Source organism: Actinia tenebrosa, unplaced genomic scaffold (assembly GCF_029948245.1).
Source record: "Actinia tenebrosa isolate PJP-AT-01 unplaced genomic scaffold, QUT_ActTen_1.0 PGA_scaffold2__45_contigs__length_23673736, whole genome shotgun sequence".
NCBI classification, from domain to species: domain Eukaryota; kingdom Metazoa; phylum Cnidaria; class Anthozoa; order Actiniaria; family Actiniidae; genus Actinia; species Actinia tenebrosa.
The window spans coordinates 3,452,957-3,468,266 of NW_028292579.1; the positions used below are offsets into that span (position 1 = coordinate 3,452,957).

The 15,310-nt window shown below is 38.2% G+C and overlaps 2 protein-coding genes across 2 annotated transcripts in view; one reads left to right on the forward strand and one right to left on the reverse strand.

Annotated features, from left to right (window-relative positions):
• LOC116300469 (chromosome transmission fidelity protein 8 homolog) lies at positions 1-4,053 on the forward strand. The gene is made up of 3 exons (XM_031709345.2): positions 1-521; positions 2,302-2,413; positions 3,817-4,053. Exons 1-3 carry the CDS (start codon positions 499-501, stop codon positions 4,051-4,053), a joined length of 372 nt encoding a protein of 123 aa, XP_031565205.1. The 5' UTR covers positions 1-498.
• LOC116300468 (scavenger receptor cysteine-rich domain-containing protein DMBT1) overlaps positions 3,966-15,310 on the reverse strand; it is a 24,197-nt gene continuing 12,852 nt past the window's right edge. The window contains exons 2-12 of the mRNA XM_089034367.1: positions 14,789-15,103; positions 14,046-14,384; positions 13,230-13,565; positions 11,943-12,266; positions 11,521-11,838; positions 11,061-11,163; positions 10,335-10,602; positions 10,126-10,201; positions 9,558-9,719; positions 7,888-8,054; positions 3,966-5,926 (exon numbers count right to left, since the gene is read on the reverse strand). Coding sequence (XP_088890493.1) covers positions 5,882-5,926; positions 7,888-8,054; positions 9,558-9,719; positions 10,126-10,201; positions 10,335-10,602; positions 11,061-11,163; positions 11,521-11,838; positions 11,943-12,266; positions 13,230-13,565; positions 14,046-14,384; positions 14,789-15,103 — 2,453 coding nt within the window. The 3' untranslated portion in view covers positions 3,966-5,881. The remainder of the gene's footprint in view (positions 5,927-7,887; positions 8,055-9,557; positions 9,720-10,125; positions 10,202-10,334; positions 10,603-11,060; positions 11,164-11,520; positions 11,839-11,942; positions 12,267-13,229; positions 13,566-14,045; positions 14,385-14,788; positions 15,104-15,310) is intronic.

The following is a 15,310-nucleotide window of genomic DNA, read 5'->3' on the forward strand; positions in this document are numbered from 1 at the left end:
GCCTTGCCTAGGGGGGATCGTATTTTTTTGCATGACTTTAAGGGGGGATGTTAAGAACTATTTTGGACATTTCAAATTTTCACCTGCCCCCCTCCTCTGCCATACATTATGAACGCAGCCTAAATATTTTGATTTCAATTCACAAGCTTTTTATCAAAAATGACTTTAACTGTACATTTCTAGCTCTATCGCTGTGTGTTTCAAAATCCAGCAACTTATTTTAACATCACCTTTAGGCCATTAGAGAATAAGGTAAACTGTTCAACTCAAGTATCCCCGTGTATCCTACCCCAGAGTCGTGTCATTTATCAATTTGGGCTTCCTGTGGATTTTTGCTGGCGCAGGTAAGCAAACCAGCGGTATTCATAGAAGCGCGGGAAATAAGAAAGAGAACAAAATGGCGGAGTGACCATTGTTAGAATCAACATATTTGTTGTTCTTTGAAGTACAATTTGTACATAATTATAAAGATCGGGCTCAACAAAATAATAGAGAAAAATGGTGCAGATTGTGATGACAATGTAAGTATTCTTTTCGTAGTCACGTAAGGTCAGAATCGGTTCGAACTCATCACTAGCTCTTGATCTGAAAAGTTCTAAGCTTACTTTATCTATATCACAAATTAGTTTATTAATTAAGTGTCGAATCGTCTAGCTCGATCTGTGATGTATGCATTGTCTAACCAAGAATATGAAATCGTTGACACGAGAACAAAGTTTAAAGAATCAGAATTCGATCAGACGATGCGAATATATGAGGGGTAATGAGTCATCAGTTGTTCATTTATATACTGTCATGTTACCCTCGACAAACTAAGATAATTACTTACTTAGGGACGGGCCATTTGGTTTTTGTAGGGGGGAGAGGTTTTTGTTTACGCCTCATGACCGTGCAGTAATTTTTTTGGACATTTGGATTTTTTTCTGGCACTTTTCTTGTGCACGATTTTTTTTTCACTCTTTAAAGCTGTGCTAGAATTTTTTGGGGCTTTTGCTCAACCCCCACCCCCTCTAAAATCTAATGGTCTGTCACTTACTTACAATAACATGATAATGGTAGTAGTGATGGTGGTAAAGAAAAAAAGAAAAAACTTGCATCCATTCCAATTGGAATTGGTGTCAATTTGGCATTAATCGATATCAAATTAATCCATTAAGATCAGCATTAACGAAACAATGGAGTTCTTTTTTTAGCTTATTATGAGATGCCATTCAATTAGATTTACTTTCAAGTAAATATTGCCTTGTTCAAATGTTGGCCATACAAAATAGTTATTTATTGCTCTCTGTTTTGTCTTCCCTCCTCTCAAATCAACCCTAACTAATTCAGACTGGTTGGAGCTGTGCTCCTGGTTCATACATGGACTGTATAGCAGCTGCCAGAGGCCCCTTTACATGCTTTCAGGTCAACCCTGTTCTGCTGCGCCAAAGCTGTAATTGCAGTGGTGATTAGTAATAAGCTCATAAGAAAGTAAGACAATTGGAGCTACAGCTTACCCATTTACAACCATGTTTCATTCCCTAAAGTATCATTTCTTTGTTTATCAGTTGCACATGAAAAGACATATCAATATAGATGCAACTCAAATGAAAAATCTTATTCTCAGGGGAATGACACATGTTCTGAAATGGGAAATGTTTTCACATTGTGCCCAAGGAAAAGAGGTCTATTCATAAATCAAATTGGAATTAACTTCATGCTAGATATTTTCGGAGGGAGGAAAATGGTAGAAACTTGAGAAAACCTCTAACTCTTCTCATGCGTCACGAGTCTTGGAATCAAACTTGATACCCCAATGGGAAAATATGATTTACGTGCAAACTGAAAAGGTCTATTAACAGAATAAAAAAAGAAAGTGTGTAAGGGATTCTGCTAGTCATATTTAAAGATGATATTGCAAATGTCCTATTGGAGTTAGTTGAACTGAGTAATATAAATTGATTGTAAAGTTTAATACAGATGAGGATAAAAGGCACCCAACAAGTACAGTATAAATAGCACAGCTCATAGTCCCCTTCTGATTTGGTCACTTCCTGCAAGGTGTATTACTCAACAGAGCTTTCTAATCATTTCCATAAATGCATACATACATTCTTTATATATATAAGGATTCTAACTAATAATAATAGTAATAATAATAATAATAACTAATTCATAAATTAGAAATAAATAAACTTATCAATATTCTTATTACTATTGAGCTAGAACCAATTTAAGTGATCTTATCTATAATCTTAAAATGCTTAGAATAGAATTTTTCCAGAGCTTATAAAAAATAATGGTGAATTATTTCTTCAAAAGGGATACAGCAGTCCAAGAATGGATCGTAATAGAACTCCAAGGTGCTTTAGAGACAAGAGATGAGGTTAGCCTGGAGGGCAGACACATTGGCGATTTACATTTTGACAGCATGGTATGAATCGTATAATATCAGTATTGTGTGTTAATAATGTACTCTTAACTTGCCTTTACTGGGCTAACATTCAATAATATATATTATATTTCAGTTTTTATGCAGATAATACATTTATATTTTATATACACTCTTTCAAGGTCACAGTAAAGAACTACTAATTTTATCAATTAAATATTAATTAATTAATATTTAATATTAATTAAAATCCTGAAACAGGCTCAGCTCTGGGGTTATACAGTAAAGTCAGGGCATGGCTCATTGACGTCTTTACCTTGGGTGTAGTGTTTTCCCATTTCAGACCTTGTGTCATTCCCTAGAATATTGTTTCTTTGTTTATCAGTTGCACATGAAAAGACACATGAATATAGATGCAACTCAAATGAAAAATCTTATTCATGTGGTCTGAAATGGGAAAACATTGTGCCCAAGGTAAAGAGGTCTATTCATAGATCAAATTGGAATTTAGCTTCATGTTAGACTTTTTCAAAGGGAAGAAAATGGTGAAAACAGATGAATTAAACTCTACTCATGTGTGATGCCGAGTCTTGAATCAAACTTGATACCCCAGAGTTGACAGGAAAGTGCACTATCCTTACACCATCCATGATTCCCAAACAACATTCCTGTATGCCCAACAGACCCCTCTGGGGTCTTTTGTTCAGTTCCTGCACTCAGCTTAATAGATTACTCAAATAAATAAATCGGATTTAGCAGTGGCATTTTCCAAGAGTGGTTCTTTATCCACTGAAATTGAAATTGAAATTGAATAATCTTCTAACCATTAAAATTGAGGGTTTATAAGACTATTTGGTTTTCCTCCCTTATCAAAACCCAATCTGAGATACCTGTGCCAGTGCCCTGTTATTTCAGTGTTTGATAAAATTGATGCTTCATTGATTTTTTTTTTTTTTTTTGGTTGAAAAAATCTTAAAAATCATTTTTTATCATTGCCGTTAAACATCCTCTGGCCTAACTCTTCAACTAAAGGAAGTATTCAGTTTGTTAGGTTTTGCAGATGAAGTGAACATTAATTAGAGAACCTTGAAAGAAACTTCGAAGTAAAAACCCTTGAATCAAGGGAGATCAGTCGCTTAACACCAAAATAGTCACAGAGTGGATTAAAGTACCAAATTTGGCAGAGATGTTTGTTTTAATGATCAAAGTGATTTCAGAAGGGGAGCCAAGAGATACAAGTTCAGGGGGGTGTCGTACACTACCAGAGGGGGGAGGGGAGGGGTTAAATCATCCCTAAAGTAGGTATCCAACAACCAAAACTCACATGTCATATAGAATCTGGAACCCAAGACCTCAGAGGTGTGGGGCAAGTGCTCTACTTTTATGCTACCCTTGATTCCCTGAACATAACATGAAAAAATAATTAGTTTAAACCTTGTTCTTAGGGTATTCCACAGTTAATCATTGGCCATCATCTTCTTACTGGCAAAATAGTAAATCTGGACAAACCCTATGCAGTCATGAAGAGAAGCACTTCTATTGAACCAATGGAGATTGAAATAGATGCAGGAAATAGTAGAAAACAAACAGAATATGACATTGTAGCTCTTGTTAAAAGGAAAATTGTCTTTAAGAATAGACCCAAGCCTATAATTATTAAAACAGAGCCAATAAGAAATTAGAAAATTAGGTATTAGTATCAGCAGACTTTTTCATGGTTTTACACAGTGCAATTACTGCAATTTTCACAAACATGCGAACTCTTTGTCTCTGAGTTGCACGCTCAAACAAGTCAAAAATATGAAAGGTACCAACTGATTAGGTTTGATTGACGACAGCGAAAAACCGCAGCAGATGCACCGTTCACATGTTTTGGAAAATCGCAGTAACCTACAAGTAAATTTATAAAATAACTGTTATGAATGTCACTTTCTGATTGGTTTGGAGCATGTGCTTTATGAGAGCACATTGCATGCGCGTGCACTTTCCGTTGCGTCATTCCTACCTATTATGGTAATTTGTATTTTATAAAAGAAATAGAAAACGTGCGTGTGTGCTGTGTGCCGTCATAAAGCACTTGGGGGTTGGCATTTCTTCATTAGACCTCCCTTTAACAAATCAAACAGCTTTTGCCGGCGCTTCCTAAGTGCTTTATTACTGAACGAAGCATGGAAAAAATTGTTTTGTTTTATCATTAAGTTAATGTTATTTCGGTATTGAATTTATTTACACAAAAAGAAAGTCGGTCGAAGGATCTAGCAGCACTTCACGCATGCAGATGGTGTCAGCACTGTGCTCCGTTCAATAATAAAGCACAGTTTTCGACCAAACAGTGCGCACGTACTACCCTAACTATATAATAATTAACAAATAAAACAGCTTTTTCCGTGCTCCGTTCAGTAGTAAATCAGACAGGAAGTGGCGTAAGCACTCAAGAAGTGTAAGGAGAAGCAACTGAGCCGTAGACGAGTGCTTCTCACACTTCTTGAGTGCTTTCAGCACTTCCTAAGTGCTTTATTACTGAATGGAGCACGGAAAAAGCTGTTTTATTCTTTCTGCAGACGATGTTCCCATCCATTATGTCCCAATTGGTGTCACAAATAGATTTCCAATCACCATAGTAACAAACTTCAACATGACCACTGTTAGGTACACTATTGCTGTTCATAACAATTGACAAAGCTAAAAATATCCGGTAACATACATACTATGTTCATTACATACAAAACGTTTTGAAATTATTTTTCAATTAAAAGAGAGTAAAAATAAATTAGTTAGTTAGAATACTTCTTTACTAACAAGCAAAATGTGTTATTTTTTAGACGTCCTGCCAGTTTTTACTTTCGAATACCACTTGTTTCGACTTTCAACTTTCTTTTAAAATCGACGATTGTGATCAAAAGTAAAAAGATTACTTTTGTTTACAAATAAGATATAAAAAAGACGTCTATTTTCTTAGAAAAACATTGACATTCTTTACATGAGAACCAGGATCTGTCTGAAAATCAATGCTGTGATTATTGATATTGTATTGTTGTGTTGTGTGCGAACACCGGCTATCTGGTAACCTCTTTCCACTTGACAGTGGTGCAGCGAGTCTCAAAAATAGAAGAACGAAATTTTTCTTTTTAAGTTAAACGAAAGAAATGGAGATGGAAATTAATGTCTAGTTATAGCAATGCTAGTATAATATTTGAAATATAACGTGCGCGCTGATTGGCTGATAAAATATTTTAAATATATCGCGCACGCTAATTGGATGGCTACAGTGTTTGTATCAGAGTACAGAACTCGCGCCAAATTGGTAAAAATGTTTTATAAGATGAGCAATATAAAACAGATGCTTATTTCTCTGTATTGTGATGAAAACACTCTGGGAGCTATATAGCATTTGAATATTGAATGGATAGAACTGTGGTGAAATAATGATAGATGTGTTGATCATCACAGTGAATGAGCGATCTAAGCAAACGCTGTGAAAAAGACCTGAAAAATAGAGATTTTTTGTAATCAAATGTTTTCATAATCCTCGTCGTCTGTATCCTTTTCTTCATCCTATTCAAAAAGAAAGAAATTTTAATATTAACGACTTTTTTCTGGATTTGCGTTTTTGTCCCCCCACCCCCCCACCCCCAATTTATTCCCACGATGGTGATTACACGATGCGACTTCGATTGCTTTTTTAGTGGTTGAAAATTGCACCATACTTTACAGATTCGAATCTTTCCGACTGTCAAAAAATTTCCGTTTTTGAACACTTTGATTTATTTTGATATAATTGTAACGTTTGAAAAATACTTTGCATAGACGTTTGTAATTTCGCTTGAGTGACCCAAAACAAAAGTTCTGAGTCAAGGTTGCATGGACGCCACTTTGCCACTTTGCATGACCATGCGCGAACTGCTGTGCTGTGAGATAGTAATGTAGGCTCAACACAGGGTACCCACGCATTTAGCTTGTAGCAAGATGTCTCGGTGTTCGATTTATTTATTTCCTTTTCTTATAACCTTCACAGTTATTTGAAACTAATCAGCTACATGTAAAATCGGCTAAAGAATGTTCTCAAAGAAACGATTTTTGAATAATAGCTCTAGACATATAATTTATTCATAGGCAAAGCAAGACTATGCCCTTGCAGAAAATTGATAATTTCTCTATTTTCACCCCCTAAGCAGCCAAGAAACGAGGACGCGCGGAATGTTATCATTACTTTCTGGGCGTGATTCCTAGGTGAGAAACATTATGAATGCCCCCGGGTCGTCAGTTGCCTATTTAAGAGAGAAAATCCAAGGTTTCGGTCCAATTTTCTCAGGTTCGCTGTACTAGTCAGTGCTAGACGGATTTTTGACCCCACCCACCTCCCCTTCGGCGACGTTTCTCCATTATAATAGTTCAGTCCGGTAGCTTAATCACAGCCTCGGCAAAACTTAACCGCGCGTATGAGGTGAATGGCTGCTTAGGCGGTGAAAATAATATACTATTTTCCCCAATTTTTCTAACTAATAAAACACGATAGGTCGAAAGCACAGATAACAAAGACATCTAATCAAATGAATTTTATGTGGTAGTTTCTCTCACAAGTCAGAAAAGTACTCGAGAGTAAAGATAAACATAATTATACTGCATTTGATACTTTCTTAATAAGTACCCAAGAGAATTGTTCGATTGCTGGGATATCGAGAATCCCTTTCCGGCAAGGATACATATAACTAAAATATGCATTATTTCGGCTCGAGCATTTGAAATAAAAAAAGTTTCTTGACCAATTTATAAATGACTATGCAAACAATGTTTACTACTTGGATGGACAAGAAATATAACTTCCCGGATTTTCCAATCAAAGTCCATAAGCAAACACAATAAACACATATAGATGTTATCATTTTTGCAAAGCTCGAATTACGAATATGTGATATGAAAGAAAGGCGAATATTTTCGCATGTCATTGCAGGCGATTTCTACACATGATATCGTAATAAAAGAAGAATATCATAACACTCAACTTTATAGCAAATCTGTCATCAAATAGTCTTATTTCTTCAGTAAAACCAATAGCTAAGCATATCACAACAGTCGCCATTTTTGAGGTAGCTCGCATGGCTCTTTGCAATCATGTTTTGCGAAGACTTTATGCGTTGATATTCACTTGAATCGCACAAATGATACATATTCGATGTCAGGCTTAATGTCTGAGCCTATATCGAGTCGTTTCAGAAGACGAAGAAGCAGATCTTTGAGCACATTTATCAGAGTATCGCCACATGAGCTTTGCATGGTATGGCGCGCATGCGCAGCAAAAAAGCCCCTTGTTATGAGCACATTAAGTCCAACTTTGGAGCCATTGTTTTGTGGCCACTCAAGCTCAAAAGGTCTATTTTCTTTGACAATCAAGTTATAAGGCATGGTTTTCGATTGCGTTAAATGTAGTACCCTGAGAATTCTATCCTATAATATATATTTTTCCTATCCACATGGTTCTTCCTTTATGTGATATCATGAATTGAAAGGATTCTTACCGTTAAGACAGGCTTTGGCACTTGATAACGCTGCATCCAAAGTCCAGTAACATTTTCATAATCACAACATTCATTTTCTTCGGTTGATTCGTATTTTCGATCAAGAGGTTTGCAATAAAAATCAGGTTGATCATTTGGCTCTTCAGGGTTCGTAAACTCTGTCAACTCTACAAGAAAAAGTGTCCAAAATTTTGCAATAATATACTCATTCATTTCTTTATCATGAGTGTCTAGTATTCCTATTATTAATATACAATTGAAAATATAATAACCGCTACGAGGATTATACGAACCGATTTTATTATTTTTACTTAAAGTTACAATAATAACCCATGTAAACTAAGATCAACTGCGATCCGGCTTTGAAAATTATCTGCTGAAAGTAAACTAGCTTGTAAGATTGTTTGTCCGAATTTCGCCTTTGTCTTCGTTTTTATGACGTAACGGTTGCGCTGCGCTATTAAACGAACGTTGTAAATTCCAAACCCGGGATCGGATGAAAAGTTTATTTTGTTCTTCACAGATTCCAAGGTGCAAAGCCAAAATTATTTCTACAATTGTAGCAACCATCTTAAACCGAATTCCAAATATTACCGCTGTGTTCCTTGGTTACGAACTAATTTACTCAGGGTTAGCTTTGAATCAGTGTTTAAATATCCTTAAAACACTCATTAATAATTCATAAGCTTATGGTCCAATTGGAGCCACCATACACGTCACGTGCATGAACCTTTATACCCGATAAAGTCCTCTTCATTAGTATTCAAGTGATTTTATATAAAGACAGATGTGATCTTTATATAAAGACAGATGTGATCTTTATATAAAGACCACTCGAATACTATGAGGATGACTTCATCAGGGATGAAGTATGCATCCAAGTTTAGATGAAGACATAGAGCTTCATCAAGGTCATAGTCAACCCTAATGATCTTTGACTAACGTGCCTGTCTTTGCCTTGGCACGTAATATCCAACGTGTGGGAGCTTCTATTGAATCTGGTTGCGCATGCCCATGACGTCAAATCTCTATCGAAGTATAAAAATCCATGTTCGTGACGTGTATGGTGGCTCCAGTTGAACCAAAATCTTATAAATTGTTCATGAGTGTTTTAAGCAGTTCAAAAAACTCGTAGATCGTGTTTTAAACAGTACACAAATATCAACGGCCCGGAAAAGTAAAGAATGCACAACTTCGAAAATACATATCAAACAATGAGTGTCAAAGCTCTCTTTCCCGGTCTTAAAAAAAAGAGACTGGGGAGAAGCTTGTTTTTTCCCGCATTTTTTGTAGTTTTTTTCGTCTTCGCCAAGCTCGTAAATGTCTCTCAGCCGTTTCGCCAGCCAACGAACACGCTTGTCCGCCATCTTTGACCTCAGGGTAAAGACCCGCAATCCAAATATGGAATTATATGGAGTGACCTTTCTCAACTCCAACTTTGACACTAATGGATGGAGCAAAACTTGATATACAAACACTTTGAAAGTCGACGGACCTTGACTGGAACACGTGAATATTCTGCACAAAATTGAGGCTAACTTTATGTAAAGGAGTCTGGTAGTAACACAGCGGTAATTTTAAACTCAATAATGGTTTATAAAGCATAAACACCCTGCCAATAAATCTTCACCCCCTCCCCCCAACCCAGCCTTATCCTGCTACGTTCTTACCTGCTGCTTTGGCAGACTTGTATTTTTTCCTTGTATTCTTTAATTTTATTGTACAGTAAGCGATAAGCCCAACAATAACACAAACCAACAGCATTAAGATCACTGATAATCCTAATACAGCGTAGCTGTAAGTATTTTTCTTAGTCTCCTGGTCTGTCACATCTGGAATATCAAACAAATAAATTCCTAATGTTATAGTTTCAGTTTGATTACTTTCTATCAGAAGGTTTTATAAACAACGATTTCTCTGTGATTTGCATGTGTTCTTTCACAAGTATAGACGTATATCTGCTCGTGGTCTTTTTTAGGATCTTGACTATTTGAATGTTCTTGTTAGTATTCTTGGGTTGCATGTACATTACGTCATAGCCGCCATGTTGGTTGACGATAGCAAAGCATTCCTCATTAGAATTTTATGTTAGTCCAACCAACATGTCGGCTGTTTCACTGTTATTTATATCTGGTGGGGTTACATATGTTGAGTGCAAATGTTTTCATTGTATTGTGTATTGTTCGCATCGTTTTTATTTCTAAAAATGTTCTTTTGTACTTATTAACTAGTAGGTACCTTTCACAGAAGCCGTCGTTTTGCTTTTAGTTGTGAATGCTACGAAGTTTGAGTGGCCGTTAACTCTTTCTTGTTCCTGAAACCCAAAACAAAACTATTAAATCAATTATTTTCACGCCATAATTAACCTGAACAATCAACATGGGAATGCAAACCATTTTCCGCTAAAAAAAGGGAGAAAATATCTAAATACAAGAGACACCACTCACCCCTTCCATTGCCATGGTAACGATCCTTATATGTACTCTATACATTGATCCGGCTTCTAACGGTGCATTGTAGTAACCATGGTAATACTGACCGTCACCAATCGTTAGGTTCTTGATAGGAGATATGATTTCTGCCGTGATGTAGCTATCATTACCCATCTGTGTTGCCATAGTAACGTTGACTTCATTGTAGACAAAGGGTGGTGGTTGTTCATAGGATTTCAAACGTTGTTCAATATTTCTTTTTTCCACTGCCACTTGATACAAACTGAAAACGTTTTGGTACATATATATAGAAAGAGCATTGATTGATTGGTGAGTTGGTGGGTTGGTGGGTTGGTGGGTTAGTGGGTTGGTGGGGTTGGTGGGGTTGGTGGGTTGGTGGGTTGGTGGGTTGGTGGTTGGTGGGGTTGGTGGGGTTGGTGGGTTGGTGGGGTTGGTGGGGTTGGTGGGGTTGGTGGGTTGGTGGGTTGGTGGGTTGGTGGGTTGGTGGTTGGTGGGTTGGTGGTTGGTGGGTTGGTGGGGTTGGTGGGGTTGGTGGGTTGGTGGGGTTGGTGGGGTTGGTGGGTTGGTGGGTTGGTGGTTGGTGGGTTGGTGGGTTGGTGGGTTGGTGGGTTGGTGGGTTGGTGGGGTTGGTGGGTTGGTGGGTTGGTGGGTTGGTGGGTTGGTGGGTTGGTGGGTTGGTGGGTTGGTGGGTTGGTTTGCAATTGCGATATTATTTCGTACCTTTGAAGCCCAAGGTCAATTGTCAGTGAATTGTTCAACAAGATCTCCACCGTTGATTTCGTGATGGCGTTGGTTCCATTGATTTGGAACCGGGGAGCATCAGCTGCAAACGGCAATAGTGTTGTTCACAGTGTTAGAAAATGAAGAAAATATACTTAAGATCCACGTATTTTTACAATATAGTTTTTCTTAGAAATTTTTAACTCAACTTCTTATAGTCAAAGTGAGGAACTGAATACTCTCTAGACTATTTGGAGGTTTGGGTTTGGAGACTGAACAAATTTTACGGCTGCGCCACCTTGGTTTTTCCCCCCTCTCTTCTCCCTCCTTTCTACTTTATTATTTCTTCTCTTATTTCTCAGTTCTAATTTTGAATGCTAAGGCAATAGTATCAATTTGATTTTGTTTTTGTGTGTTACGTCCATACAAATAATTTTTGAAGTAAAACTATTTTCCTTACCTTTCTTACAGTTAACACCAATATCGCTGTCATGAGTGCATGGCGTAGTTTGTCCCCAACCTCGATGACGACAGTCAGCTATTGACTTCTCTGTTCCATTACACTCCAGGTTACTCAACCAGATAGTACCATTTACAGATTGAGAAATGTACCAAGAAATTATTCCGGGATAACCGAACATACGACATATCACCAGAGCATCTTTCATCTCTAGTCCTCTTGCACATATTGACCCCCATATATTACCATAGCGAACTGCAACACGACCAGAGTCTGGTTTTGGTCTTTCTTCCAAACGAATTTGTATCGGTGGAAGATCTGTATTTGTAAGAAAAATAAGAAAGAATAATGAGTGAAATGAAAATCAATCAAACGTTTGATATTCTACAAGGAAAGATAAAATATCAGAAAAAAAGACTAACCTTTTGTCACTTTACACATGACACCAGCATAGTAGTTCCCACGGCATCGAGCGTTTGTCCACCCGCGATGATAACAGTGGCTAATTGATACTTCATCGCCACTACATTCCACACCACCCATCCATAATCCATTTACTCCTTGACGATACTGTCGTATTGGTGCTTGGGCTCCTTTGTAACCAAGCATTCTACAGACCACGTAGGCATCTGATATATCCAAGGTATCATCACAGATTGGTATCCAGGTCCCGTTGTATCTCACTTCTACGAAACCAACGTGTTTTTCTATCCTTTCAACGAGCCGGGCAGTCACGGACGATTCCTCTGAAAGTAGATGTTGTACTAAGTCGAGTCCTTTGAGCGGGTCTTACCTATTTACTTGAAATTACTTATTTAATAAAAATAGCATTATTTTTGAAAACGGTGAGAAGGCCAGGATAAAAAGACATGTTGAAAATTTGAAATTTAAATATTTTTCCAACCGCTTAACGTAGATAGAGTAAAACCCATGCTTAAATGTGTACCAATTCATCTCAGGTGCTACAATCTAGCTTATTTTTTCGGTCAAACCGTGCTTGTTATATGCCGTCGTAAATTACGTATGCGCGATGACGTCATCACATATATCAGAAAACGATTCATTTCAAACATCGTTTATATGTATGAGCTTAAAACATAAGAAACACCTCCTTAGATATTTAATCTTTTTCATATACAGTTAATTCTCGGACAGCCTCGGGACCGATAATGAAGTAATACTTCATTGCCGTAATTAATTCTCGCTACTGCCGACGCTCGCTATTACGGACATGAAGTGACAGTCCAGAGACTGTCCGCTGTAATGAGAGTTGGCTGTAGCGAGAATTAATGATGGTCATTTCTTTGTCAATATAGCGAGTTGTCCGTAATATCGGGGTGTCCTCAAGGCGAGAGTTGATTGTCGCAACCGTAGCTGGTAAATAGGTAAGACCCCTGTTGTTGACTACAAACAACACTGGATATCGATCTCAACCCTAACTTCCGTGTTTTTGACGCGAAACTATAAGAAACACAATTCACTTTAGCTATTGCTAGTTCATAGAATGACCTATCGCCTATCGCCTATCGCCTATCGGCTATCGCCTATCGGCTATCGCCTATCGCCTATCGCCTATCGCCTATCGCCTATCGCCTATCGCCTATCGCCTATCGCCTATCGCCTATCGCCTATCGCCTATCGCCTATCGTCTATCCCCTATCGCCTATCGCCTATCGTCTACGAGATACGATATCGGCGACTGATCTCACCTTCAGTCATATGTCCACACTTGACACCAGCATCTTCACTGTGGTCACAATTGTGTTGACCCCAACCCGGCTTACGGCAGTCTCCCAAAGTATTTTCATTGCCTCGACACTCTACATCATACAGTAGAATAAGACCACTTCCTTTAACCTTAGCAGGTCCTGTCCATGATGCTTTGCTGTAGTTCAGCATACGACAGACCACGTGAGCATCTGCTAGGTCCCAACCATCATCACATATTGTGCCCCAGATTCCATAGTATCGAACCTCTACTCGGCCTTCGTTAGGGGCAGTACCATTTACCAGGCGAACGGCTACGTCAGCATCAACTGAATTTTCTAGTAAAAATGCGTTACAATAATAATCAACAACCGAATGATGGTTAATCGTGCATCTAACTAGCGTCTAGCTATGACATCCGAGATATAAAAGGTGCACCATTTGGCTGGCTATCTTGTTCTGTAAAAAGGCCTCTTTACCTTCACACCACTTTCCAATCAGGATCTTTTTTTCCGTTTAATGATTTTGCATGATAAGGCACATGAATTTCGCTGCCACTCAAGCTAAGGCTTTTTTCTATTGTAAAGCACTTGCTAAAAAAGCCATCGGCTGTTCTGTCATTGTTTTTTATTTACACTATAGTCTCCTACGCAGCTTCTCTTAGTGTCGTCACGCAACGCTCACTCCCCTAAGTGCGTAGGAGACAATTCGTACAAAGGATAAGCAGTAAGTATTTTTAGGAACTGAAAATTAAATCACTAATTACTGAAGTTATCAAAAATAATGAAAACACAAAACACTTGTTTTGGTTCTCTTACCTGATGATGATTTGCAAGAAATCCACGACTCCATGTTGGTATTGCATGAGTTTATTTTGTTGAGTACTGCCGTGCTGCATTTCTTGGTCGAATTCTCATTACCATTACAACTAAGAATTAACGAGAACTTAATTACACTGAAGCTCATTGGCATCTTAAAAACTCCAAGAGCCTGGCTATAGCCCATCATCCTGCAAACCACGTGAGCGTCTTCAAGATCGATGTTGTCCGCGCATAACGCTCCCCAGGTGCCATGGTAACGCACTTCTAGTCGTCCAAGTCGTCCAGCATAAGCAAATGCGTTATTCGCCCATCTGAAAGCCAGATTTGGTAACTTATCTAAAACATTAAGGGCAAAGAATCAGTACTGAGGGCACTCACATAAATATAGGATTTAGCCTGTTTAGCGGCCTTCGATAATCGTGGGGCTAGTACCCCTCTGAATCCAAACTCCACCATTGAGGGCCGCTACGCAGGCTACGTAGAATGTGATGTTATTTACCGTCCTAAAGTCGGTCCGGATAGGGAAAAACTATGCCCGAGGTCTTGAATATATGTACAGAGGCCAAGGCCCTTTACTTTTCGACTTGTTTAGCAATACGTTATTCTCATGCGCGCGAGCGGATGACGTCACGATACGGCACCGCGGGCAGACACTGAGAAAATATCCTCTGATTCAGCCAATCAGAACGCACGATTATTTAGGTTATTGAACCGGAAAAAATTAGAATAAATATCGTTACCTGAGTAACACACCATACCGATATCTTCTGAATGATCACAGTCTTCCAATCCCCATCCACCATGTCTACAACTGAGTACTGAGTTCTCATTCCCTGTGCATAATACATCTTCCAGCCATGTTTTCCCCGATCCTTCCCCTACATGCTTAGCTATTCCTTGTTGGTAACCAAGTTCTCTACAGACTACTTTGGTGTTGTTTATAATCCATCCATCGTCACATACTGTTCCCCACTCATTGTTGTGGTAGACTTGTAGGATCCCAAAATACAATGCGTTGGTTTTGACGCCATTTAGTAATCTGACGTTGGCTTCAACTGGAAATCAAAGAGAACCTCGACATAAAAAATGTAAATATTTGTTTGTCAGCAAACTATACGGGTTCGAAACCCGCCAGAACAAGGATCCTTTTACAAAAGTAGCTTGATGACAAAATAGTTTACAAATTCATAAATCGACTATTCTTCTAGGCCCGTTTGTACGAAGGGTGGATAGCGCTATCCAAAGGATAAATCGTGGTACAG

Coding starts and splice junctions, on each gene's coding strand:
- LOC116300469 (XM_031709345.2), top strand. CDS start 499: ATGGTGCAGATTGTGATGACAAT. Junction 522..2,301: donor GTGCAGATTGTGATGACAAT/GTAAGTATTCTT, acceptor TTTCTTCAAAAG/GGATACAGCAGTCCAAGAAT. Junction 2,414..3,816: donor ATTTACATTTTGACAGCATG/GTATGAATCGTA, acceptor CCTTGTTCTTAG/GGTATTCCACAGTTAATCAT.